This window comes from Malaclemys terrapin, chromosome 4 (assembly GCF_027887155.1).
Source record: "Malaclemys terrapin pileata isolate rMalTer1 chromosome 4, rMalTer1.hap1, whole genome shotgun sequence".
Classification (NCBI taxonomy): domain Eukaryota; kingdom Metazoa; phylum Chordata; order Testudines; family Emydidae; genus Malaclemys; species Malaclemys terrapin.
The window spans coordinates 143,864,810-143,889,106 of NC_071508.1; the positions used below are offsets into that span (position 1 = coordinate 143,864,810).

At 45.8% G+C, this 24,297-nt stretch overlaps 1 protein-coding gene across 2 annotated transcripts; it reads left to right on the top strand.

Moving 5' to 3' along the window:
• The first annotated feature begins 610 nt into the window (after nt 1-610).
• On the top strand, nt 611-23,858 carry TBPL2 (TATA-box binding protein like 2). 2 transcript variants are annotated; one of them, XM_054027754.1, is made up of 7 exons: nt 611-686; nt 7,998-8,416; nt 9,437-9,524; nt 11,304-11,395; nt 14,525-14,692; nt 18,041-18,135; nt 23,415-23,858. In XM_054027754.1, the coding sequence occupies exons 1-7, from the start codon at nt 666-668 to the stop codon at nt 23,492-23,494; spliced, it is 963 nt and encodes a 320-aa protein (XP_053883729.1). In that variant the 5' UTR covers nt 611-665; the 3' UTR covers nt 23,495-23,858. The 2 variants fall into 2 exon arrangements, with proteins under 2 accessions (XP_053883729.1, XP_053883728.1); XM_054027753.1 differs by lacking the exon at nt 611-686 and adding an exon at nt 947-1,067.
• Nucleotides 23,859-24,297: the final 439 nt, after the last annotated feature.

A 24,297-nucleotide genomic window follows, 5' to 3' on the forward strand; every position in this document is an offset into this window, starting at 1 on the left:
TCAATTTACCTTTAGAATACTAATGGTAACAAATTTAAATTTTATTAGAGAATATTTAAAAAAAAATAAACGATACAGAAAATTTGAAGCGTTAGTTATTGGTCATTAAGTTAAAAGCACTCTATGGAAAGGTGCCCTAGACCCATGGCTGTGAAAAGCCTTGGAATTCAACACGCCTCTTTTTGCATCTAGCTCTGTTAGAGGGATCCACGTGTAAAGGTTCAGCCATGAAATCCAAGTCTACCATGTGAAAAAGACACTTTCCCCTTAACACCAAAGCAAAGCTGTACATGGCCTAGGCTTGAAGAAATTCAACCCTACTCCCCGTTATCTAAAGAGCTTGTTGAGTGGCTGGGCAGACCAACGTCTGGCTTGGGTTCACCATTGCATAAATGCACAGCGTCTCCCACAGAGAGGCAGCACCTTTACGCTGGGCTGCTGCACCCAGACATGAGCCATCAGCTTGAGGGGGGGCTGCACGTTTCAGTAGGCAGTAGCCAGACCCTGTCCAATTGTGCTTGCATTGTTGCATTTACATACACTCCTGTTTACAGGGGCAAGCCAGTCCTCAGAGCCCGTTGGAATGGGACGATCTCCGGGGAAGCAGACCGCAAGGGGAAGCGTTGGCTGGGACTGGAAAGGTTGCAGACAGGAGCCTTTCCCTGATGCAGCTGGATGCAGGACCGGTAGGCGCTGTAATCAGGCCCCGGCACTGCCCCCCACCACACACCTGCAGCGGGCTGGGAAACTCTCCAGCCTCCCTGCAATTAGCCAAGTAGGGGGAGCCTTACTTGCAGCCGGGGGCTCGCTTTATCGCCTGGGGGAAGGGCCCCCAGGCCCCAGTTTAAAGAGGACACGCCCCCCCCTTCCTGCACCTGCCGGCCCGGCCCCAGCTGGTCACTTCATTCCCTCAATCAGGGCCAGGTGCGAAAGCGGCGCCCTGGATCGCGCCTGCCCGAGCGCGGCCCCCGAAATGCCCCCGCCCGGTCGCCCCGGCAGGACGCTGCCCGCTTCGGCCCCGCATGGAGCCCTCGCTGGAGAACTACTGGGACCAGAGCCCGGGCCAGGTGGGTGCGCTCCGGCCCCCCAGCCCTGCTAGAGCAGTGGCAGAGCCCAGCACCCCAGCCAGTTGCTGCTGGAGGGTGGGGGCCTTGTTTGGGGGCTCTGGGACCCTGCTGCTCCCCCAGCTGGCCCAGAACTGGCTATGCTAGCAACTCCCTCCCTTGTTTTCCTTCTCTCCCCCAATCTGGCTCCTCTCCAAGCTCCCTGGAGCACCCAGGGGCTGGGCTGAGCCCTCTAGCTGGCACTGAGCCCCTGCAGGGTTTCCTTGCCCTACTGCAGTAGTGGGGGGGGGGGGCTATGGCTTTTCAGTCCTTTGCCCTTTCAGTCCTTTGCCCTTCCCTCCGGAGCTGGTCCAGGGACCTAAGGGGCTGCCCCTGTATTGCCAGCTGGGGCCTGCCCAGAGCATTCTGTCCTCAGCGAGTGGTGTCATTTAACACTTGGACTGCAAGTTCCTCAGGGCAGGGCCTATCTGTTCTGTTTGTACAGCGCCTAGCACACTGCCGTGCTGGCCTGTGATGGGGGCTCCTGGGTAACAACGCCATCCCACCCATACAAATAATCCCATTGTAGGATTAGACAGTCTCCAGCTCCTTTCTGGGCTTCAGTCAGCTCCAACAATGAAAACAAATGAGTGAGATTCACCCTCACCTTCTCTGTTCCCAAAAGCTCGTCTTTAAAACTTCCACGCTGTGGGACAAGAGCCCTACGGCAGAGGAGCAGCTGGTGTCTTAATTCCTTGTCCTCTAACTCTGCCTAGGTCTACTCAAGGTGCTGGGGCCCCCAGGAGGGCTCTCCTCCTCACCACTAACACCTGTGAGACTGAACAGGTGGAAAACATCTAGGAAATCTCTTTAGGATTAGAGAGGCCCTTTTGAAGTCTCACGCACTGTAGCGGGGTTCTGCAGGTTTTTAAGGACCTGCCTGGGCTGCAGCGTGGCCTGTGTTAAGAAGCTCTCCTGAAGAACCGAGCTCTGTTCAGGTAGTAGGTTGAGTCTGGCCTGTGCTAATCAGGCAGAGGGGCAGGTTCCATGTTTTGTAATGGTGCCTGCAAAGGTTCAGATTTTTTTTTTTTTTAATGGTAGTCGAACACCATTTTTAAACTATGTTCAACTGTTCATCAACTGTTCTAATAGTCCTCCCACTGTTGGCAAGTGGTTTTTGGACAGACACCTCATTGTAATGTGGAGAGGACCTAAATCTAACCTTCTAAATCAGAGGTGAGCAAACTACGGCCCGCGGGCCACATCCAGCCCACAAGACCGGCCTGCCTGGCCCTTGACCTCCGGGCCGGGGAGGCTAGTCCCCAGCCCCTCCCCTGCTGTCCCTCCTTCCCCCGCAGCTATGCTGGCAGCGCTCTGGGCAGCGTGTCTGGCTCCGGCCGGGTGGCGCGGCTGCCAGATATGTTGCTTTGAGCAGCATGGTAAGGGGCAGGGGCTGAGGGGTTGGATAAGGGGTGGGGGCTCCCAGGGGGCAGTCAGGGGACAGGGAGTGGTTGGAGGGGGCGGAGGTTCTGGGGGGTGGTCAGGGGATGGGAGGGAGGGGTTGGATAAGTGTGGGAGTCCCAGGGGGCCTGTCAGGGAGCAGGGGCTGTGGATAGAGGTCAGAGCAGTCAGGGGACTGGGAGCAGGGGGGTTGAATAGGGGGGTGGGGTCCCGGGGATGATTAGGGGTGGGGGGTCCCGGGAAGGGGCAGTTAGGGGACAAGAAGCGGGGGAGGGGGAGTTGGAGGTTCTGAGGGGGCAGTCGGGGGTGGGAAGTGGGAGGGCTTGGATGAGGGCGGGGTCCAGGCTGTTTGGGGAGGCACAGCCGTCCCTACCCAGCCCTCCCTACGGTTTTGCAACCCCAATGTGGCCCTCGGGCCAAACCGTTTGCCCACCCCTGCTCTAAATGAAGTAATTATGGCGACAGATAATGGGTAGGGAGCGGGCCAGTAGGTGCTCCTGATAGTTATACTGGAGGAGGAAAAACTAAATGGCCTGGAATCGCAGAGCTGGGCATATATTTAACCCATGGAATGTGTCTTCTGTTGTTTCTCAGTCCTCCTTCTGTTGTTTCTCACTAATTCATTGTCTGGTCTTAAGCTAGTCCTCAATCCGCACACTGATCCATGCAGTTTGAACCCCTGCACCCGAGGACCTCTCCTGCCCAGGCAGAACCCCTTTGAAATCATAAACTTCTGCCCAGTTGCAGAGAAATCCATTTGCAGTGTTGGGGGATTTACACTATAAACTTTCTGCCGCACAAACCAAATCTTCCTGCGTGTCTGAACGGTGCCTAACATCTGGGGCCTGATCTCGATTTTTGGCCTATGTGTGATGGTACTACAATACAAATGATAAACTCATGGCAGCAATTGTTTGGGGGTATATTGTGGCTAAAAAAAGCCCCCCCCCCCAAACCTATCTGGGGTCTAAATCAGTCTTGTCCCCATTACACTGTACATGGACAATATCCCTCTACTACCAACAAACTGCCTTAAATTGTAGTGATCTCTCGGACAGGGTATAGGTGCCAAGCTTTCATTTCTTCAGGGAGGCAATAGGAAACGCTCCAAACATGCATTGCTGATGGCAGAGATAATCATCAATCAAGTCAGCTAACCTAGAGTACATTGCGTAAGGCTTGGCAGCCAGTTAAGTATAAAACTTGTCTTGTGCTGCTTTTCCCTCTTCTCTTCCACAGCATGGGATGTCTTTCCCTGTGCTTTTAGTCTGTCTCCCCCCACACATGGAGGCCAGCTTTCTATTTAATGCATCTTTAATTTTCGGTCTTCTTTCCTTAAAGAATTTCATTCTTTGAATCCTCCTTTCTCATGAAATTGCTTTCCTCTCATTTATTTTACCCCATTATTTTCTGTCCCCCTTTAATAAAAAAAACAAACAAAAAAACACACTTTATACTTCCCTGTGGTTCTCACATTCCACTAACTCCTCTCATCCATCTAAGCCTCTAATTGATTGACTTTATTCTGAGAGTGTCTGCTTTGATTCACCTTATGTGGGGGAGCTGAAATGTCTCCCATGCTCTATAGGGAAGGAAAGAGCATTGCATCTAAAGTTCCTTGTGTTGATTTCTCCTCTCCAACAAGTAGCAGCTGTGGTGGTATTAATGAACTGACACATAACTAGGTTAAGAGGAATAACTGGGTTAAGAGGTATGGTTGCCATCTAACTTCTGGGCCTCATTTTGTCTGGCAGTATGTCATTTTGGGCACAACTTTGTCCCATTTTCGGGATGGGCCTGAATGTTAGAAGCAAATAACCAGGAAATTGTTCATTCACTTTTGTGGAGACACAGACTTGTATAAGTGGTTACACTAGTAAGCAGATATTCTTTGTGTGACTAATTCTGGGCTTTTTCACAGACTTTTAGCTGGTATCACCAAAGTATGCAATCTTGCTGCAGTGTGTCAGTTCTTTTGTGGAAGCTATCTTTCTGTTCTGAGAGTCCTCTTTATACTGCCTGCTTAGGGTGTTGTAGCAATCTAAGACTTCCCCTCCCCCTGGCTAATATGAAACAATATGTATTTTAAATTGAGAGACTAATGCCAAACCTGCTAGGGGCTCTCCTGTATAAATGCCTGCTTATGTCTTATCACTTTCAGATAGTTTGCATGCCGCCCAAGTCCATGATGCTAAGGTGTGTTAAATACAGCTGGTCTCTTGCTTTAAGGCAGGACCTCAGATACAGAGTGCAAAGGGCCTTGTGTAATAATGCCTAGACTTTTGCATGAGTTGTCAAACTTTGTGCAGAACCTGAATGTGGGGTTTTTATCTCTAAAGGACAGTTCTAGGTACACTGTACTTAGCCCTAAGTATTCATAAGGCTCTAAAAATAGCTCCTATGGCACCTTTAATGAGTGTATCACAGTTCCTGCTTGTACCTGCAAAGCTAATAAAGGGCACCTGTCTACTTTTTTTGATTGAGTAAAATTTCCAGAAAGGGTCTAAGTGACTTGGATGCGTAAGTCCTGTTGACATTCAAAGTGTATATGTTATTATGCAGGATGTGTCGTATTGGATCAGACCAGTGGTCCGGTTCAGTCAGTATTGTCTGTCTCCAACAATTGCTAATATTCGTTGTTTCAGAGGATGGTGCAGAGGGCTGTTATTTAATAACTTGCCCCTAGAGAAAGTGTGTTCCTAGCCCTCGTTAACTAGCAGTTGGTTACATGCTGAGGCAAGAGGGTTTAAATTCCTCCCCAAACTGTTGCCTTTTTTAATATTATAAGGCATTATACATTTGTGATACAAAGCCAAACAAATGGCGATGGAGGACAGGGCTAGAACTCAGGAATTTGTGATTAGGAAATGCCGTAGGCCTTTACCACTTGATCTAAAGGAGAATGCTAGCTATGGTAGCATTCAGGCATTTATTTCTCATAAATTAGTCATAGATTCAAATACATGGCCGGTGGAGCCTATCAGGTACTGTGTAATAGAGAGCAGTGATACACAGGCCAATACATTTATTTATTCAGTTGTGAGCTGTTCAGGGAAAACCTGAAGATGGATTCCTAGATTATCTATACTGAATGGAGACTAGAGCTAGTCAAAAAATGCCAATTGTCTTCCATGGAGCAACTTTGAAAAACGTTTGAGGTTTTTCCCCCCAAAAGTTATCAAAAATACTAGAAAGGATTTGTAGAGAAACCCAGCCCCCAAACCAGAACATTTTGACCCAAATAAGAATTTTTGACCATTTTTAATTTAGTAAAAAAAGCCAGTTTTCACTTAAATTTATTTCTAATAAGTTGATCAGCTCTAACAGACGTTAATACGTTTAAACGTCTGTCTAAATAAAGCCTCGTGAGAAGCGTCAAGGAAGAGCATCTTCTTGGGAGATCAGGTCACTTATTTTTATGGGTGCTTGCAGGGCTCAGCACATGTTGGCCCTGGTTTTCCAAAGTGCTAAGCAGCTGCTGGGGTGGGTGCTCAGCGCCTGTGAAAATCCATTGCCTTGTTTCCCGAGACCCCCGATCACTAGCAAGTCTTGAAGCTCGTGTAACAGGTGAAAAGACAGTGAGTGGTCCCTTTGATCAGTTAAAAGGTCATCCCTGCCATCTACTGGACTTGATCTGCCCTTACATTCAATAAACAAAGGCTGTATGGGACATATACAGACCCTTGTCTAGTGCCAGGTACCAAATGTGCGTAACTGAGACGATGCTGAGGAAAGAAGTTATTTCTGCACTCCACAGTGCTTAGCTTTAAAACTTCTAGCCAAGCGATCACCTATTCGGCTAGTAGTATAGGAGCTTCACTTTATCACTGAACTCCTAAAACTTGCGCAGTAAGTAGGATCACCGGACGCCCCATTTTTAACGGGACAGTCCAGTATTTAAGCCGCCCTGCAGGTGTCCTAACTCGTTCTTAAAAATGCTTCCCCGTACTATCAGTACAGGTGGGTCCTGCTGCTGGCTGGATCCCTGCTTGCCAACCGTCCGCCCACCAGCAGTGAGGAGGGTGGGGGCTGGGTCCAGTGGCAGATGATGGGGGGTGAGGGTGCAAGGCTGGTGGTGGGGCAAAGCTGCAGCACCCTGCTGGGATCAGCACAGCCCCCATTGTGTGCCAGCTCTGTAGTGGCGGGGAAAGCGATTTCCAGCCTGTTTCTCCCCTGAACCTGCAGGTTCCACAGCAGCACCCCGGGCAGGGGCTTAGCACCCTCTTCCCTCCTCTCCCCGCACCACCCTGGGTCCTGCTCCGTCCCCTAGGCACCCTCCCCTGCTGAGCCACTTCTCTGGCCCGGTTCACCAAAGCCCCTGCAGTTGGGTTCCCTGGGCCCTGGTGCACAATGCATCCTTAGGGCTTAACCCCTTCCTGCGGGCACTGTAGCTGGGGGGGACAGGAGGTGGCTGGGTTATGTCCATGGCCAGCAGCTTGGAGGTGTTAGCTGCCTTTGAACGCTGTGCAGGCAGGAAGGGATGAGCTCTGCAAAGAGCTGGGCCAGGCCATCTCTCCCCCCCGGCCTGCTCCCCTGCGGCTGGAAGCAGCTCCTGTCCCTTCCCTCTCCTCCTGCACAGTGCCAAAAGGCTGCTGCTGGCGGCCAAATTCTGATGTGAATCTGATGCCTGGCAGAAATCTGGGCGGGGGGTGGAATGTGACCATGTCTCTCTCTTCCCTCCCCCCCCCCCCCCGCCCGCACACATTGCCTCAGGAAGATATGTGCCAGGTACCAGGAGAGGCAGGTCCATCCCGGGGGCCCAATTAGGCCTGGAGGCAGAGAGCACTGGGCAGATAGGGTCAGTCACACCCCCTCCCCATCCCTGCTGTGTGAGAGGGGGTTATTGGGGGGGGGGGTGTCATCTCCCTGGGGGGTGGGGAGGTAGGGGTGTGTCATCCCTCCCAGTGTGAACCCTAAAGTCTTAAAGATAAGAAGGTAAATAGAATCCAACTACATGGTATTTCTTTACTGCGGTGACTTAACTTGCCAGCTGAGAACTCTTCTCAAGTTTAAATCCATCGGAGAAGCTGTTGGGTGGGGGGTGGGAGTGCAATTTTGAAAGGCTGCTGTCCAGTGTGTGCTTTGCAGCCTTAAATCTTTTGTCTTCACAATAACCCCTTGAAATAAATGTCTTCCTCTGGCCACCACACACAGTTCATGAATGCTGACCTCTTGGTGTTATGGTGTAGCTCGATCTAGCTTGTGTAATAACAAAACAGTTTGGAAAAAACCATAGAAATCCTCTGGCTCTTACACACTGACCTCTGTGAGAGGAGAGGGAGAGAAGTCACTGAAGTATGAGCCTGTAAAGCTATTTTTGACAAACTTTCACACTTTAACTTGGAAGTGCTCTGTGTGACGATGGAGTCGTGATGGGGAGGAATATCTTCTTTGAATTCATTGAATGGAAAATGCATTTCTTGAGCACAGTCATTTGAAGTAAATGAGATCTTGTCTTCTAAAACATGCTATAATCTTTTCTTTTAAATGAAGGATGACCTTTCATCAACTGGTCCTCAACTATACACTCCCATGAGCCCCTTTGACACAGACCTACCGATTCAAGCCGCTCAAAGTGCATCATTCGATTCTCATCTTGACCAATCCAAAGAACTTTCTACAGACTTCTCTTCTGTGGATCTCAGCTTTCTTCCAGATGATCTTAACCAAGAAAATGGAGAACAAACTCATTCGGAAGACGGTCATGAAGTGCAGAGAGAGCAATACAGGTCACAGTTGACAGAGCAGGACAGTGGGTTCTTAAATGACAGCAATTTGTCACAACTGAGCTATGCGGACGCAACTCAGCCCTCACCTGAAACATCTGGTGCCTGTCCCCCTTTGACACCTATGACTCCTATCACCCCAATGACACCCGTTTCGGAAAGCTCTGGCATAGTTCCTCAGTTACAGTAAGTAAACTTAAGCTTAGAGGTGTGGGGGGAGGTGGTACCATGTACATGAAGAAGGGCTAAAGACTAAAATGAAAAGGGAGCGAATTGTAGAAATATAAATAGTTCATAAACAAATAAGTGAAGTGTGGTTCAGGCTTCAGTAGTGAAAGCTTCTCAAGGCAAAAGAGGTCACGTGGTCTCCAGGCAAGCCGTGTCCTTGGCTTAGCATTGGGAAGACTCAAATGACCTCCTCACGTGCGCTGTGTGTAACTCCTGCCTCTGAAGGTGCTGCAACCCTCCTCTGCTGTGCAAACTCCTGTTGAGAAAACAATAGTTTAATGTTAGTTAAATTTCCAAGGGCCCTCAGCCACGGCCCACACACTAGACTGCAGGAACCAAAGTAACAGTACTTGAAAAGTAGGAACTCTTTAGCCAGACAGGTGTTCAGTACCTGTTGTCACCATAGGGGTCTACAGCGTAGCCACCAGTTGGCTGGTGAGGCTCCTGTTTGGTCTAACTGCTGCAGTGCTCTATTGAGGGAGCTGAAATAGTCTCTCTGTGACCCCAGCGGTGGTGTGGGGAAGGGAAGGGCACAGCTGCAGAAGCAGAAAGAATCCTGAGCTGTTCTATCCTATTAGACTCTAGGCCAGGGTGACATGAGGGTAGTTCACTGACTACTTCCAGAGTGCAACTGTAATTCTGTCAATGTTCTTAGCTATAATAATACAGGTTAAAGACACACAAGCCTATGCAGCTGTCGTACTGGAGGAAAAACTAGCATATTCCGTGGTTGCAGCAGTAGGGCACTTTTTACACTTCCTCTTAAAATCTTGCTTTTGGCATTAGACCGCTTATATTACTGACTTTCAACAAATAATTTGCTATATATGAGTTTTGTGGTGGACTAGTCACTGAATGGTCAGGAAAGTAATAGGAGGTAACAATTAAATGTATTGTGATTTCAGATTATCTTTTAAAAATAGATCACTTTGAGCTATGATTTTCTAAAAACATGTATCCGCTTTCTTATTCCTTTAGGAATATAGTGTCCACTGTAAACTTGGCTTGTAAACTAGATCTGAAGAATATAGCTCTGCATGCCAGAAATGCAGAATATAATCCAAAGGTGAGATTTTAAAGAACCATTTCGTTGGGAGTTTATACTTGAAGGCATGGATTCCAGTTTACACTTTTTAATCACCTGATTGTCCCTTCTTTACTAGCACACTCAGCTCATTAAAAAAGAAATGAGTTGAATTCAAGTCAGTAAAAGCTTTTGCAGACTCAGATATAGTCCGTGAAGGTCAAACATCTTTGTTGCCTTTTTTCATATCCTTGCAGTTCTGTCTTGCTATGTGCTGAATAAAGCATTTATGGAAGGATCCTGCCACAGGAGGCCTGGCCCTTTAAAGGGAATTGGGGGCCTGGCCTCACCTGCCACTGATGAGCTAGGGGTCAGGTTGAGGCTAAAAGTCAGCAAATGGGCCAGGTGGGAGGGGGGAGCTGCTAGAAGCATGGAGGCTCTGGCAGGAAGCACTTGGGTCAAAGGGGAGCTCCAGAAAGCAGGCTGGCTCCTGTGAGGCCCTGGAGCAGGGTAGAACTGTCAGACAAGTGGCTTGTACAGTAGAAATGCAGAAGACCCCAGGTTGGCAGGGGGAAAATGGATGACTGATGTGCTATGCTGATTTATGTGGAAGAAACAAAGCTCAAGGCCTGAATCAGCCTGTAGGGGGTGTTGTCACTCCTTCCTTGCTGAGGGGACAGGCCCGCAGCTTATAGGTCCCTTGAGGCTGCTTCTTCGGGCTGGTCTATACTAGGGGTGGGGGATCGATCTAAGATGCGCAACTTCAGCTACATGAATAACATAGCTGAAGTCAAAGTATCTTAGATCGATTTACCTTGGGTCCTCACGGCACGGGATCGATGGCCGCGGCTCCCCCGTCGACTCCACTACCGCCGCTCATTCTGGTGGAGTTCCGGAGTCGACGGGGAGCACGTTCAGGGATCAATATATCGTGTCTTAACGAGACGGGATATATTGATCCCTGATAAATCGATCGCTACCCGCCGATACGGCGGATAGTCTGGACGTACCCTTAGAGTTGAATTTTTCAGTGCTAAACAAACACATGACTGTCTCAGGTGTGAATTTCTTAAAGTGGTACAGTATGTTTGATAGTTGTAACGGCACTGAAAACAGCTCTTTTCCCCATAGTGCTGGAACTAGGGATGCAGGGGGTGGTGCAGCACCCCCAATTTGAACTGGTTTCCATTATATACAGGGTTTATAATTTGGTTCAATGGCTCTCAGCAACCCCACTGTAAAAATTGTTCCTGCGCCCCTGCATTTCCCCTATTGCAATCATGAGTAGAGACTCCACTTCCCAATAAGGGGCTCGATGATCAGGAACAACTCTGTGTGGACACGCTTATTCCAGATTATAAATACCTTGTTCCTGTTTAACTTAATTCACTGTGGGCTAAGCACAGAGGGATGAGACTTCCCTATTGAGAAGCATTTCTTCATGATCTTAAATTACACATGTAGATAAGCCAGCAGATTTATAGCAACGTTTTCCCCTGAAGTTTCAGAATGGAGGCCTTAATTTGGAGGAAGGGATACTTAAGTAAATAACATACTTCTTACCAAGTGTGCACCACAACAAAGAATTAAGCATAACAGCACTTGTAGTATTCAGAGCAATGTTTGAAGCTGTCTTTGATATAAAGGGAAGGTTTTAAATAAAACCCTCTTAAAGCTTGTATTATTTACTATGAAACTTGTAACCAAGCTTGTGTCAAGTTGGTACCAAGTTAATATTCTAATTTGTATTACTGTAGTAGCCAGCGCCCCAGTCATGAACCAGGCCCCCACTAGTATTCTTGTTTGACTTCTGATCTCTAGAGGTTTGCTGCTGTGATAATGAGAATCAGAGAACCAAGAACAACGGCCCTTATATTCAGTTCCGGCAAAATGGTCTGCACGGGAGCAAAAAGGTAGGAAACTTTTCTTCTGTCTGGCTCTAACAGCAGATGGCATTCTGGGACAAATTGTGACATTACCTGCCTGTTCCACAAAACACAACATCCCAAGACCAAAAAGGCGGGGAGTTGTCACTGAACATGTTTACCCATCGGTAACGGGAGCTCTCGTGATTGCTAAACTGCACGCTGCTGTTCTGAACTATAAATTGAGCTGAGCCGCTATTAATAGAAAATCACTAATAACTGGTAACTTCCATTTCCCACTCAGTCCAAACATTGCCTCAATGTAACCTGTGTGGCTGTCTAGTGTCTCTAAGTAGATGTGCTCAAGTCTAGCTGAGGTGCCCTCATAGCACAAATATTCTGCCTGTTTTGGGTGTTTTTTTAATCCTTGCCCTCTGTAGTTCATGCTCTTGGTCCTTAAGCCCTTCCCTCTCCCCCTTCTCTCCCCCTTGTTATCCTATTCTTTCCTGAGGGGAATCGCTGGGTCTTACTTCAGAACAAGCATTGCTGTTTTCTACTTTAAACTCTAACTCATAATTTACACCCTGTAATATCTCTAACCACCAAGGTGCTAGATTGGTTTCCCGGAGGGCTTCCTAATCTTACTGGGCCAGATCATCAGTGCTACTCCAGCACAGAGATGGGGAAACTGGCTTAAATGGCCAACTGAGTTTTCCTCCTGCACAGGGGAATGAGTGGCATACACTAGAACCCTGCACGGGACTGGTCTTTAAATCCACTCCCATCCCACCCCACAATGCGCACTCCAATCCGCTCCCACATTTTCTTGCATTTTTAATCCTGCTCCTATCCGCAGATCCCACAAGAGACAGATTCCCCCCATGCTATTTTTAAAAGGTTAGTTAAAATATATATATATAATGGAATTCCAGACACAATTTTTACTACTAAAAGAATAAAAACAAATCTGGCTTAAACCATGCAGAAAATACTTTAACTCCTGCTAGAAAATGTCTATTATCCCTCACTTCACATTAAGTATTAAAACCTTTATTTAAAAAAACACAAAAATGTACTTTACATTGTCATAAATAGAATATCAGCAAACTGATGAGATGAGCGTTTTTCTGCAAATTTCCACAGTCTGACCTTTTTTTTTTTTTTTTTTTTTTTGAGTGGGGGGTCCCACCCAATCCTGCCTGCAACAAAGTACATTTTACCCTCTCCGGCTATTAAGCAGTGGTCTTGCTGGACCTGTGGAGTCCCGCTACATGGCTCTAGCATTCACCTATACAGCCACTTGTTTCTGGTGCCCCCTTCCAGTGCAGGAGGTGTAATAGGAGTGCCTTGTGTTCCAAAAATCCTGGGACAGTACAAAGGCTCCTGGGTGCTTTTATCAGCCTGTCCTAAATTCTGCTGCTGCTCTTGGGAAGCATAAGCTAGCTCTGGATCAACCCCCATAGCAGAGAGACCTGGTGAGAGCTGTGTGAATAAGTTCATTTTTGTTCAAGCTCAAACGCAACATTTTGTGTAGATTCTGAGCCTTTGTAACATTTTTTTATTATTAAAATGAAATGAAATTTCTAAACTCATTTAGAACCAAAAAAATTGAAATGTTATGTTTAAATATTTTGGTTTGACATTTTCTAAATGTTTGCTTTTTTGGATGGGAGAATTCCGTGAAACCAACATGATTTTGCAAAATGCTTTCTTGCTGAATGTACTTTTTTGGCCAAAAAAAAAAATTGTCCAAAAAAATTAACCCTATCCTTTCTTCTCTTGTTGTTGAACTTTGTAAACTCATCTGGGAGGAAGTTCATAAGGAACGGTGCACATCTGTGATGCCGTATAACTAGGGCCCTACCAAATTCATGGTCATGAAAAACGCATCATGGACTGTGAAATCTGGTCTTTTGTGATATAGATATTTAACCCTATACTATACAAATTTCACAGGGAGAGACCAGCGTTTCTCAAATTGGGGGGGTCTGACCCAAAAGGGAGTTGTGGGGGGGGGGTTGCAAGGTTATTTTAGGGGGGCTGCAGTATGACCACCCTTATTTCTGTGCTGACTTCAGAACTGGGTGGCCAGAGAGCGGTGGCTAGTGGCCAGGCGCCCAGCTCTGAAGGCAGTGCCCTGCCAGCAGCAGCAGCACAGAATTAAGGGTGGCAATACAATACCATGCCACCCCTTACTTCTGCGGCGCTGACTTCAGAGCTAGGCAGCCGGAGAGTGGCAGCTGCTGACTGAGGGCCCAGCTCTGCAGGGAGATACAAGGGTGGCAATAGCACACCATGCCATCCTTACTTCTGTGCTGCCATCAGCAGCACAGAAGTAAAGGTAGTAATACTGCAACCCCCCCTTACAATAACCTTTGCAACCCTCCCACAACTCCTTTTTTTGGGTCAGGACCCCTACAATTACAACCCCATGAAATTTTGGATTTAAATAACTGAGATCATGACACTTCGATTTAAAAAAATCCTACGACCGTTAAATTGACCAAAACGGACTGTGAATTTGGTAAGGCCCTCCATATAACCTAGTAAAAAGAAGAACAGGAGTACTTGTGGCACCTTAGAGACTAACAAATTTATTAGAGCATAAGCTTTCGTGGACTACAGCCCACTTCTTCGGATGCATATAGAATGGAACATATATTGACCAATATATGTTCCATTCTATATGCATCCGAAGAAGTGGGCTGTAGTCCACGAAAGCTTATGCTCTAATAAATTTGTTAGTCTCTAAGGTGCCACAAGTACTCCTGTTCTTCTTTTTGCGGATACAGACTAACACGGCTGTTACTCTGAAACTTGTCATATAACCTAGTGCTGCAGCAATCCAAGGCCTTCCTCTTTACCTCTGATCCCATTCCTGGATCTGTAGGAACTGGTTGCAACACACAATCTTTGTGGCACTTTAAAGCAAACACCCATGTAAATTCCAGCTGCTGGACCATAAGGACACTATACCTATTCAGGATCTTGAGTCTGGCCTGCTCTCTGAGTTGAGGACACCAAACTCTCCTATACACAAGATGGGATTGATCAAGGCCAGAATGTGACTACAGCCAACAAGGCGTGGGGGGTTTTAATTTAAATTTCAGGATAAGGCTGTACATCCAGAAACCATTAGACCTCAAATTCCTGTTTCCATCTCTGTGCTCCCTGCAGTGAAGAGCAGTCCCGGCTTGCGGCTAGGAAGTATGCACGTGTGGTGCAGAAGCTTGGGTTCCCTGCCAAGTTCCTGGACTTCAAAATACAGAATATGGTGGGCAGTTGTGATGTGAGGTTCCCCATCAGGCTGGAAGGATTGGTTCTAACTCATCAGCAATTCAGTAGGTATGTGGGCAAGGGGGTGGTGACTGATAGAGAGAGGTACCAGGCTCCTATCATAGAGAGGGTTCAGTTATGAATAACACAGGGATGAATTGATGTGTAAAAGGACATAAGAGAAGAAATGTTGATACTGGGCTAGCATGGTAAGTTGTGTACTGCGTACCAGTGAGCAATTAACTGCCATAGCATACCCTTGGTCTGCTGCACCCCTGTCTCTGTGCCATCTGTCGTCTGTTTCACATACACTAGACTAGACCCATAACATTTTGATTGTCTTTTGCAGTAACGCCTATTGATAAACCTTCCGCAGCGTGTTTGTTTCTAATGTGGTAAAAGTCAATATGGCTTGTGCGTCAGCACGACTGATGTTGGCAGGAACGTCCACCGCTCTAGGAGAGTGACTAACTCAGCGAGTTAGTGGCTGGCTATTTAAAAGTACACTCCTGAGTATCTTTAGGAAGAGAAGTGTTGTGCTTGGCAGTTCTCTCGTCGTAGGAATTCGGTACTTAAATATTCAACGTTGTATTTTCTTAGCTTGGTTTTCTCAAAGTGTTACAAGCATGCTTTGCCCTGCTAGAGGGTTTTTTCTGGACTAATTTTTATGTATATTAGATCCAGTTAGAATGAAGGACAGGAGAGTAGTAAATCTAAGTGTAAATAGACTTCCTGTCAGGATGGTTAAGCACTGGAATAAATTGCCGAGGGAGGCTGTGGAATCTCAAGTGTAGGAGATTTTTAAGAGCAGGTTGGACAAACACCTGTCAGGGATGGTCTAGATCAGTGGTTCTCAACCAGGAGTACGAGTACCCCTGGGGGTATGCAGAGGTCTTCCAGGGGTACATCAACTCAGCTAGATATTTTTCTAGTTATACAACAGGCTACATAAAAAGCACTAGCGAAGTCAGTACAAACTAAAATGTCATACAGCCAATGACTTGTTTATACTGCTCCATGTACTATACCAGGGTGGCCAAACTGCAGCTCGCGAGCCGCATGCGGCTCTTTTACAGTTAAAGTGCAGTTCGCGGAGCCCCCCATGCCCTCCCCCATTCTCCTTCTACCCATAGGTGCTGGAACTAGGGGTGCTGCCGCACCCCCTGGCTTGAAGTGGTTTCCATCACATACAGGGTTTACAGTTTGGTTCAATGGCTCTAAGCACCTCCACTATACAAATTGTTCCTGAGCCTACCACACTGGGTTGGGGGGTAGTGCTCAGGGTCTCTGCCAGAGATTGCCTGGGGGGGGGGGAGGCAGAGGAGGGCACAATTTAATTTTTTTTACCCCCAACAGCTTGAGTCATCCTTTCCCATACCCTCAGGGGCCCCTCCCTGCAGCTCCCAGGTGTTAGCTCCCTGCGGTGAGGCAGTGGCAAACAGCTGGGAACTACAGGGAGGGGCCGCTGCTCTAGCACCACAGGGAGAGGCAGCAGCAAAAGCAGTGGCTCTCCCACTTGCTTGCCACTGCCTCTCCCCATGGCTGCAGCTCCCAGCTTGCCAGCGCCAGCAGGGAGGGGGCCTGGTGGCATCATGTGACCGAGTGGGGTCAGCAGACCCTGGCAAAAATCAGGGGGGACACACGACTCCATGTGCCCCTTCCCTCCCCCCCAATGCATCACCTCTGGCTTCTGCCCAGCAGGGTCTCGGGGCTGAAGCCCCAAGACCTCCCTCCCTGCAAGGCTGGAGCCCCGGCAGGTGCGCTCCGGCTCCCAAACTTCTAAAGATGTTCGTATGTGACTTGGAGGGTCAGTAACTTTGGCCACCCCTGTACTATTCACTGAAATGTAAGTACAATTTTTATATTCCAGTTGATTTACTTTATATGGTAAAAATGAGAGAGCACAAGCAATTTTTCAGTAGTAGTGTGCTGGGGGACACTCTTGATTTTTATGTCTGATGTTTGTAAACCAGTTGTTTTTTAAGTGAAGTGAAACTTGAGGGATTGCAAGACAAATCAGACTCCTGGAAGGGATTCAGTAGTCTCGAAAGGTTGAGAACCTCTGGTCTAGATAATACTTAGTCCTGCCGTGAGTGCAGGGGACTGGACTAGATGCCCTCTCAAGGTCCTTTCCAGTCTGACGATTCTGATTCTTGGTTCCTTTGCTCACGGTTAGAGAACTGCTTCTCTTTAAACAGCTTTCCTGCTGACTGGGGAGCATGTATGGCAAGATAATGGCAATATCCAATGTTGCTGCAGCATACTTGCTGTGTACAAAGAATTTTGACATGCCAGAGGTGTTCAGTAAGATTGAACAACATTCATATCCAAGATAATACTGGACTGGTCTCAGGTTGGCACTCGCCACTGCTATGTGGCACATCGTCATGGTGAGGTTTTGGTCCCATGGACCAAGTCTGTAACGAATGGAGAAACTTCCTCCAATTCTAACCAATCTCGTAGTTGGTTCAGCTGAACCAACTCTTTAAAACCCTTGGAGCCACGGTGTAGATCAAGTTCCAGCAGCCTGAACCAGTCTTACTAAGCTAGTCTTAAAACCTCTGGTGTGATGGGAATTGTGTGTACACAGGGATAATGTGCCTCTAGAAGCACTGAAGTAGGTAGTCTAATCCTGTGTGGAGAGAGAAATATTGAAGGAAATACAGAACACTTCCTATTGGTGGACAATACACAAGTGAAAAGTTCTTGTATGCGTATTCTTGTACAAGGTTTGATCTATGCTCTGGACTATTTCAAGTGAACGTGTAGTACATGTGTAACCTCATGGCGGGGTGACTGACTTAGCGTGTTTAAGATGCATTTGTTCAAAATTTAGTCACCACAAAGGACACCACAGGATGCTTGGAAAAGAGTGAAGCTTGAATGCAACAGAAATTAAAAAGTTCAAATTGGGTCTCTGTTTGAATTAGGCTTAATACCCTATGTGTTGTTATCTTGGGCCATCTTGGCTTAGTGTGGATTGTAGAACTACTTGGTTATCTTCTTCTTTGCTGTATTTTTATAAATCATTTGTAACTGAAGCTTTGTGTGTTGTCCCCAAGAATCCTTCCTTGGACTGTTCTAAGACAGTAATGCCAACACTTACTTGGGAACCTACCTTCAGTCACTCACATTTGAAAGTGGCCCAGATCTTAAAGGTGCTGCGTATCCACAGTCCTTACTGGCTGCAAGAGGTGAGATGCTATAAGGCTTCAGTAGGAGGTACAGGTGCTCGGTACATCTGAAAATTGGGCTACTTAGTCAGGGATCTAATCATAGGTCATCAAAAACATTGGCTTAACTAACAAAATTCGAACATAAAGGAGCAGTTTATATTTCATCAAATAAACTGGTGGTAAAAATCAAATTGCCAAGGAGTGCTCCTAACCCTTTTTCCCGTTTTGTTTCTTTCAACAGTTATGAACCAGAACTATTTCCTGGCCTTATTTATAGAATGGTCAAACCAAGGATTGTGTTGCTTATCTTCGTGTCTGGAAAAGTTGTTTTGACTGGTAAGTGATCGGGTACATCTTCACTACCCGCCATATCGGCGGGTAGCGATCGATTTATCCGGGATCGATATATCGCGTCTCGTTAAGATGCGCTATATCGATCCCCGAACGCGCTCCCCGTCGACTCCGGAACTCCACCAGAGCGAGCGGCGGTAGCACAGCGTAACTGAAGTTGCGTATCTTGGATCGATTTCCCCCACCCCCAGTGTAGACCAGCCCTTTATGTACAGCAGTAACTCGGAGCACTCTGTATAGTAGGATGACATTTAAGCTACGCTGATGTTTCTTGCATAGTGCAAACACTAGCAAAATCTAGAGGCATCCCTTTCAGCAAAACATTGAGGATACAAAAGTACCATAGTTGTGTACTACTAGAACACTCCACAGGCATTCAAATAACCACTCAAAAGAAATCCTACACATCACTAAACTTGTGCATCCTGTGGGGTTTTTTTTTAAATTCTCCACTTATGTCAAGGTATCAAACGCATGAGCATGCTGTTTTAATAAGCACCATAACTAGAAGCCTATTTGTAATGTATTCTGATACTCTCAGGGAACTCAATCTTACTGCAACAAAACCTGGTCATACTTTCCCTCCTCAATTAGAAAATTTCTTTATGGTTAGCATAGTAGTTGCTGATGGGAAAGGAAGGTGTCGGTCCTAATCTTGGCCCGTGTTCAGCAAAGCACTTAAAATTAAGTGCTCTGAAGAATCAGAACACTTGTCAATAACCTAGAATCCAAGTCTGTAAGTAAACATTAACATTCCTGGATGAATACTTCCGAGCATTCTTTCTGGAACATTTACCATCTTGGGAAAACTTCCCCTTATTCAACTTGACTAAAAAGGCAAACTGTTTCTCTATCAGACATACAGGTTGAATGGTGCCAATGTACCAACATGGGGGTAGATGGTACTTTAAAGGCAAATAAAATTACATGCCTTTGCCCAAAGGATCTTCCCATCATAATTATGAATGAGCTCAATTAACTGGGCATTCAGGACAGAAAGCTAAAACATCTCCTCCTCCTTAGGTCCCATGACGTCATCCTGGCCATCTACACTCCATTGATGCCTCCAGAATACATTTTTGGATGTCATAACTACAAAAAACCACAAACCACACAACAAAAAACACACTCTGCTGAGGCATACAGCAGGCCCATAAGAGCTCAGGTAAGTCCCGTTTTGAAAGCTGGGCCTTACTGCAATTCTAAATCAAGACTTACTGAGCTCCTATGGTCCCCTGGCTGATCCAGAATTTTCTGGTGATCCAAACATCATGAAATAATGTTTTGGAGCAGAGTCAATGGGTGTGTGATGTGAGGTTTATCTTTCGATGGAGGGGGAAACTAAAAAGGTTTGAGATATCATGCTGTCCTGCAGTGCTCAGGAACATGCGTACCAACCTCAAGGCAGACTGAGAACCAGGGCACAAACCCCAAATTGGCTGAGAGTTCTATACTTCGATGATTAGTTGGTGAAATCTAAGGCTATGTCTCCACTGGAGACCTTGCAGTGGCAGAGCTGTACCAATGCAGCTGCGCTGATGTAAGGTATCCTCCGTAGCCGCTCTATGCCAGCAGGAGAGAGCTCTCCTGTCAGCATAATTAAACCACCCCCAATGAGCAGCGGTAGCTATGTTGGTGGGAGAGCATCTCCCACCAATGTAGTGCTGTTCACACCAGCGCTTCTGTCAGTGTATGTTGGGGGGCGGGGAGGGTGTCTTTCCCTCCACACACACCCCTGGGCGACAAATTTGAGCAACAAAAGTGCTATTGTAGACATAGCCTCCGTGTAAACTCCTCAGGCACTGCAACAGCCTAAACATGGAGTCACGGACAGTCCCATTGGCTACTCCAATCTATCTTGTCTGGCTTTGTGGTAGATGGCCCCTTACACCATGAAGCAGAGCACTGTTCAGGTTACTTCCAGTCCCAAAGGACCCGTCACTTACAGTGGTGCTGGAATGAGAGGTTTGGGGGATGCTACTGCACTCCCTGGCTTGAAGTAGTGATCACCACCACCAAATACATGGCTTCCCTCATCAGCACCCCCACTATAAAAATTGTTCCAGCATCCCAGTCACTTACCCAGGTCACGTACACCTTGGATCTCACACCAAAGACCATGCTTGTAGCCAATCCTATAATAAACTATACAAATTTATTAACAGGAAACTGAAATAAGAGTTCTTTTACAAGGTTAATGTAGGTAAACATAACATCCACAAATTAAGTCTTAAGTTTCAAAAGGTAAGGTTCTATAATAGGCAAGCTCTATATATCCTGTAGAGCTAACCTCAGCTAAGCAGCTGGGGGTCCCTTGCTTTATGCCTAGAAACCTTGCCCCCCAGAGTCCAAGCAGCAATGAAATACACTTTCTCCATTTTGTGAGGCTTTTCTTTTCCCTCTTTTTTTTCTCTCTGTGCCGCCCGCCCCCCCTGCCCCGGCACGCTTCTGCTGTGAGCTGCAAACACAGCTGATGGAAGGAATTCACTTGCAGGACTCATCTTCCTGTGGTTGGAGGGGGAGAGTAAAGTGTTTTGTCCTCTTTAATGTCTGTCAGGTGTTGATGGGCCTTCCTTGTCAGGCAGGACATAACAGCTTCTGTTAACAGCTTCTGATAGTTAATCATAGAAGATCAGGGTTGGAAGGGACCTCAGGAGGTCATCTAGTCCAACCCCTTGCTCAAAGCAGGACCAACACCAACTACATCATCCCAGCCAGGACTTTGTCAAGCCGGGCCTTAAAAAACCTCTAAGGATGGAGATTCCACTACCTCTCTAGGTAACCCATTCCAGTGTTTCTCCACCCTCCTAGTGAAAAAGTTTTTCCTAATATCCAACCTAAACCTCCCCCACTGCAACTTGAGACCATTGCTCCTTGTTCTGTCATCTGCTACCACTGAGAACAGTCTAGCGCCATCCTCTTTGGAACCGCCTTTCAGGTAGTTGAAGGCTGCTATCAAATCCCCCCATTCTTCTCTTCTGCAGACTAAACAAGCCCAGTTCCCTCAGCCTCTCCTTGTAAGTCATGTGTCCCAGCCCCTTTCCTATCTGGTGACTTACACCGTTACAAAGGCTTACAATGCAAATGCTCAAATACTGCCTTACAACATGGGATATGGATGTAATAAGTGAGAATAATGCCTGCAGCAACTCAAAATCTAAACACTAAGCACATTCTTAGAATTGTACGTATTTGACAATTACTGACACGCAGCTGAAATCAGTCTGGCTCACCTGTGTATTTGGCATTGTTCAGTTGAGGGAGGGGGACCTTGGTATGAGCTGGCACCTAGTCTGCCAGCATGACAAGGCACACATGTTGGCGTGTCTTAGTCTGGCTAGAGGTCCATTTCAGTGCATATTGCTTATTTTTAGTGTTTGCTGGTTGCTCCTCCATGCTAATGTTAATGTCCGCAACAAATGTTCTTGGCCTCCATGGTTTTGTTAATTAAAAAGTTAGTATGGTAGTGGAGATGTCACTGGATTAGAGACTGCCGGCTGATTCTATATGAATGATGCAAGAGACAATAAAAACTTAATCAAGGCACTGAGGGGTAGGAGAAATGCTCTAGAGTTGGGAAACGCTGCTGGTCAATATTCATAATACTGAGTACTTGAATGCAAAACCAGGGGAGATTAGCCCTGCCTACCCTCGTATTTTGTACCATTTTTGACTCTAACTAGAATGTCCCATTAACCTGTCAACACTGGACTTCTCTTGATCAGTCTCTTTCTATTCTCCTGAATGTTGACAAATGCAAAGCAATGCACTCTGGAAAACACATTTCCAACTATCCATGCAAAATGATGGGGTCTAAATTAGCAGTCGCACTCATGAAAGAGATCTTGGAATCGTTGTGGATGGTTCTTGGGAAAAATCTGCTCAATGTACCGTGGCAGTCAAAAAAGCTAACAATGTTAGGAACCATTAGGAAAGGGAAAGATAGAACATATGTCAGTATCTAAATACATGGTATACCCACACCTTGAATAGTGAGTGCAGTTCTGGTTGCCCCATCTCAAAACAGATAAATTAGAAATGGAAAGGTACAGAGAAGGGCAACAAAAATGATTAGGGGTGTGAAACAGCTTCCGTATAAGGAGAGATTAAAAAATCTGGGACTATTCAGCTTGGGAAAGACCCAACTAAGGTGGGGGGATATGAGAGAGGTTTATAAAATCATGAATGGTATGGAGAAAGTGAATAAGGAAGTGGTATTTACCCCTCCATATAACACAAGAACCAGGGGTCATCCACTGAAACTAATAGGCAGCAGGTTTAAAACCAAGAAAAAGAAATACTTCTTCACACATAGCAGTCAACCTGTGGAACACGTTGCCAGGGATGTGGTGAACGCCAAAAGTATAACTGGATTCGAAAAAATTAAATTCATGAATGACAGGTCTATCAATGGCTATTAGCCAAGATGGTTAGGGACACAACCTCAGGCTCTGGGTGTCCCTAAACCTCTGACTGCCAGATGCTGGGAGTGGACAATGGGATGGATCACTTGATAATTGACCTATTCTTTTCATTCCCTTTGAAGCATCTGGCATTGGCCACTGTTGGAAGATAGGATACTGAGTTAGATAGACCATTAGTCTGACCCACTGTGGCTATTCTTTTGAATGTTTCATAACGTAACTGTACATTAATTGCTGACTAATTAGTCAGTCCTACAACTAATAGTGATGGGGATGCTGCATCCAAATTTGATCTGAAAAATTATGGGATTCATACACTCTTCTATTAAATAATAATAAAAAAAAAGACTAATACTAACTAGTAGAAACCATTCCAGGGAATTTTAAAAAGCTCCCTGGGGCATTGTATTCTTTTTTTTTTTTTTTTTTTTTTTTTTTTAAACATGTAGTATTCCTTTATGGTATAAGCCACTCCAAAAATCACAGCAGTATTCCACTACAAGAACCCAAAACGAAAGATCAGATACTGACTAGTCTAGCTCCCCCCCTCCTCTCCTCCTCCCGAAGATGAGAACAAGGGGGGAAAAACCTACTGTTTTAAGAATATAAGGTGGTGATGGTATCATGGAAAGGAATCTTGCTTCTTAAATTATATCTAATTTTGACTATGCCCCTAAAAGAGATTTTAAATAAGAACCTTTTTTTTCCATCTTTGGGAATGCTTTTATCATCTATTATACTAGTACTTATTGGTGTTGACTTAATAGTAATGAATGAGACCTTGTGAGCCATCTTTAATATTGTCTTAGTTCTTAAACTGTTTTTAACTGTTTTTTCTAGGTGCCAAGGAGCGTTCTGAAATCTATGAGGCATTTGAAAACATCTATCCTATTCTAAAGGGTTTCAAGAAAGCATCTTAAAATTTCTTTCAAAAAAAAATCAAGAGGAATATATAGGTTTGTATGTTTATGCATAGAACCAATGTAATAGTATTCCTATACCTAAATACAGATTTGTGGATTACTAGGCCTATAAAGCCATTTTGAACACACTATAAATTATGACTAGATAGATGCTTTCTTTTGTAAGTAGCATGAAACAATTTTGCTGTAAAACTTGATGTTTCTAATGAGTTTGGTCATTGTATCAAGTTCTGTTAAAGAATTCACAATAAGCAAAAGTACATTTACTTTTGAACAGGAATGTAAATTAGCACCATTATTGCACTAAAAAATATTTTACAGTACAATTAATGGAAATCTGTTTTTCTGCAGTAGAATGGATGTATCCATGGAGGTTAGTCCATAGATCAGTCTGGTTAAAATCCGTAAGGTTTTGATCAATATTTTGTAGCTCTGACAGCTAATTTCATGTTAATTGAGACCTTATTTTTGTGTATAATATATCTTACAAAATTTAATGCGAGCCTTTTTACTGTCAAACATCCAGACACATGAGTTCACAAATGATCTTTGTATCATTCTCTGGCTCAGAGAATGATACAAGATCAGGTGAATTATGCCATATGGTGCTGTTGACACTCCCCTCATTGACAATAAGTGAAGACTCTTGGTGGCACTGGGTCAGGGTAAAGTTGTCAATGAGGGCTAGTGTGAGTGTCAGCTGAAAACTGACAAGCTACCTGTTATCTTAAAATCACCAGCCATAGTGGACACGGGTTCTACGAAGTATCTGGAGTTGGGTTTGGACAAGTAAAGGGTAA